This window comes from Cupressus sempervirens, chromosome 3, assembly GCF_028749045.1.
Source record: "Cupressus sempervirens isolate cs-2001-9-10 chromosome 3, ASM2874904v1, whole genome shotgun sequence".
Taxonomy (NCBI): domain Eukaryota; kingdom Viridiplantae; phylum Streptophyta; class Pinopsida; order Cupressales; family Cupressaceae; genus Cupressus; species Cupressus sempervirens.
Genome location: NC_143120.1, coordinates 620,639,755 through 620,643,936, shown reverse-complemented (window position 1 = coordinate 620,643,936; position 4,182 = coordinate 620,639,755). Strand labels below are relative to the sequence as shown.

General features: G+C 33.6%; 1 protein-coding gene across 1 annotated transcript; it reads left to right on the top strand.

The window, feature by feature from the left end:
• The first annotated feature begins 511 nt into the window (after window positions 1-511).
• LOC149568194 (pathogenesis-related thaumatin-like protein 3.3) lies at window positions 512-1,524 on the top strand. Its single transcript, XM_089821196.1, has 2 exons — window positions 512-592; window positions 712-1,524. The coding sequence occupies exons 1-2, from the start codon at window positions 529-531 to the stop codon at window positions 1,350-1,352; spliced, it is 705 nt and encodes a 234-aa protein (XP_089677322.1). The 5' UTR covers window positions 512-528; the 3' UTR covers window positions 1,353-1,524.
• The last annotated feature ends 2,658 nt before the right edge of the window (window positions 1,525-4,182 follow it).

Genomic DNA, 4,182 nt, shown 5'->3' with positions numbered 1-4,182 from the left:
TCATCTTGAGAATCAAAAACCCCTTACAGCTCAACCAATCAATCTACATCCTTGGGGCGAAAGGGGCGTACACTATGTCAACACTTTTTTATAAAATTATAGACAATCACACGAAATTATAATTATAAGGAGACAGCACAATATCGCTGACCAACTCTTCCATTATTTCTAATGTATATCCTCGCTCACGTGGTATTTCAAATTTCTTATCGTGCGCCACTATCGGCTTAAAAAGATAGTAACATTTGGACATTTGAGTCAGTCCACCGAAAACTATGTACAAAATGACAGACAAATTCGAGACGAAGATTCGTGGTCGATGTTTATTGGGCCAAACTTGTAGAGTATTACATTCAAAAGCCATTGCGTGATTGACCCACCAAATTATCCCGTAGCCGCCTCAGATATTATGCTTATCCAGACTTTGAAAATAGTGATCAAAAGTGACTGTAAGTCAATTGCACGCCATCAATTCCTCTATAAATACACCTCACTCAATCCAAGCATAAGCACCCACACTCAATAACCATGGCTAAAGCGAATGCAGTTTGGATTGCTGTCGTAGCAACAACACTCTCTCTTCTTCTCCACGGTAAACTTCTCGCATCTCAATATTTCGATATAACATTTGTCATCTTACATGTAGATACAAACATGACTAAACTGATATTCTCTACGTTTTATATTGCAATCTCTTGAATATTACTGCAGGAGCATTAAATGTGGAGGCAGCAACGTTCGATATCACGAACCAGTGCCCGTACGCGGTCTGGGCAGCGGCGAGTCCAGGTGGAGGGAGAAAACTAACAAAAGGGCAGACGTGGACAATCCAGGTGGCCGCAGGAACAACTCAGGGCAGAATATGGGGACGCACGGGCTGCTCCTTCGACGCCAGCGGCCGAGGAACCTGCCAAACCGGTGACTGCAACGGTGTTCTCGAATGCAAAGGCTACGGCCAGGTGCCCGCCACATTGGCCGAGTATGCCCTAAACCAATATATGAATCTGGACTTCTACGACATCTCTCTTGTCGATGGCTTCAATATTCCTCTGTCCATGACTCCCACTTCGACGAACCCAAAGTGCAAGGGGAGAATAACGTGCCTGAGTGACATCAATTCGAAGTGCCCCGCTGAACTGAAGGTGAACGGTGGATGCAAAAGCGCCTGTGCGAGGTATAATACGCCACAATACTGCTGTACTGGAGCGGCTGAGAAAACATGCGGGCCAACCAATTACTCGAGGTTTTTCAAGGGGCAGTGCCCACAGGCTTACAGCTACGCCAAGGATGACCCCACCAGTACCTTTACTTGCCCTAGCGGAACCAATTATAAAATTGTCTTCTGCGGCTAACTTCCACTTCATTTTCTTCTCCCTAAGGATGTCTAACAGTAAATAATAAATAATGAGGAATAAGTACCTGTGTGCTCCGCATCATGCGTTTTGAGCTCTTCAAAGTTAAGTACTGTATGTGGTCATTATAGAGATATATATTGGAAAAAGTAAGTGAAGTTTGAGTATTTAACATTTTTAGTTTAGTCTTAATATATGATGTTTCAACCATGCCTACGTATTTCCCAGATTAAATTTCTATTATTTTAATTTATTTATAAATGAAAAAATAGAAAATCAATTATGAATTTAATTAATAAATCACAGAAAATGGTAATTTTATCAGCTGGGTAGAGGCTTCCAACATATTATACTAGCAATTAGAGAATTGTGTGCCAATAGAACATAGATCAGTTATGTAGTGTCAAAGACTATAATATATAGATGAGCAAATGAATGAGTTTGATCTATAATATATAGACTAGGTCTGGTAGTAAAATCATAGTATATGGACGAGGAAATGAATGAGTTTGATCCATAGTATATGGATCAATAAATGAATGAGTTTTAGTGTTCTCATTAGCTTAAAGAATCAAGAATAACATCTTTAATAATTTTTAAGTACTTTTCATTGTGAACTCTTTTATTGTAAATCTTGATTGAGAAGACTATGATTTTGGGAGTCTTACTTTAGAGTATATTAATAAACATATTTAGTCTACAGAAAATATATGATAATAGGTAAATGTTTTATTTGAAAACAAGATTCATGTAAGGAAATAGATCATCTTGAATAATTTTTTCGATGAAGAAGTCACAGTTTACTTTCAAACGTATTTTTTGTTTTATGCTTAAATCCTATAATAAGAATGATATGTATTCTTAGTTTGATTTTATATATCTTGTATGACTAACTACGATAAATATTTTTGTTTGTAAGTTAAAAAAAATGTTGTTGCATCCTTGTAGGTGTAATTAATAGTTGACAAGTTTTATACATTTAAAGAAGTCAATAAATAACCTAAAATGAAATAATCTGTCTTGTTTGATAAGCTATTGAAGTTGAAGTGAAGTTAAAAAAATATAACTCAAGATCCAATAGGCACTTGGCACAAAATTGAGTCTTTTGTCTATACCAAGTATTTGATTTTTGCAAATTTGATCATGTCATGGTTTCATTTTATTCCTATTTATTGTTTTCTTGCATCTATATATCATTTAGTAGGTAGAAACAATTTTCAATAGAATGTGTGGGAAGTGTGGATGCACTTTCCATTGCAAGAAGCTTGATTGGTTCAACTTCCACTTGTATTAGATTGTTATTGTCTATAGTCCCTAGGCATCTGAAATGTATTTAACTAACACTTGACATACTTTGACATTGGTTTAACAGTAAAAGTTAGAGTGAAACATATAAACAAGAACATACCATAGTGAAAAAAAATAGTTATAGACCTTAATATAGAATTTGATGACAACTCTAACATCTAGTTCTTAAAAATTTAATGACATATTACTAATCAATTATATTGTTACATTCTACTTATTACATTTATTTAGTATTGGTTTCATAACATGGTTTTTAATAACTTCTTCTTCAACATATTGTTGTTGGAAAAGGTTTGATCACACGTCACAAAAATTCTAAAGTACACAATTTTCACTTTAGTTTCACAACCTATACAACACCACTCTTCTTCAATACATTGTTTGTGCAACAAATATCTTGCACATGTCTTCAGTGATGTCCAACCAATAAATGAAGAAGAAGAAGAAAGTGGAATCACCTACTACATTTTTTATAGAGAGGATGTATTTCATTACAATGTAAACAAAATATAGAAAGGAGCCATCCTATTTCCATATGAATGTTAGAAGCCTTATTTTTAGGATTCTTAGGTAAATTATTCCATAGTTCTAGTTCTTTCCACTTTTCCCCATTCTAACTCAACTTTCAATCAATATTACTTAATTATTGATCTATTACCCCAATATTAATGGAGCACACTATAGGACTGCACTTCTTTAACCACACTATTTTTTAGGGCCCGATGATATCACCACTGTCATTATTTCCAACTCTTCCCATGGTAACGCTCACTATAATTAGTCTATTTTTTTGTGTGCGAAACTTCATAGTTGCAATTAAGATAATTGAAAATAATGACAATAGTAAAAAATTATCATCCTTGCTAATCAATGACACCTCTTATAGGATGAAAAAGTAACAACTCAAAATATTATATGAGAATATTTTCTTATTTTTTATTGTTTTAGGTGGAGAACTATGAAAAGAAGAAGAAGATAAATGTTGAATAGCAATATTGTAGACACATTATTATAGGATAATATTGTGGCTGGATTTTAGGGGAGTGACATCTCTTAACTACCCCACCTAAATTTCCTTCCAATTCAGCCAATCATATCTTAGACTTCAAAAACTAAACAAGAATGGAAACAATGTAATAAACAATTAAAAAATATTATCTTCACCACCTAGTTATAGATTTTTTTATGATCAATCCTATTACATAAAAAACTCAATCATAATTTAAAAAGCCAATGATTTCATATCATTAATAGAGTGCAATATTGAAAAGTACAATTGATAGAAATCATGCTAAAACATGTAGAATTGTGTAAATTGACATTAAGAATGTTTGAAATTGAGAAATCCTTGAAAAAATAAACATAAATATGTGCTAGAGAGAAACACTATTAAAAATATAAGAGACTCATGTACAATCAATGTCAGTAATGCTAAATGATATTCATCAATTTAGGACTAGGATAAATCTTGAATGTGCAATAAATTATTTTTTTGTTGGGGAGGAGCATAATCATTTCAGTT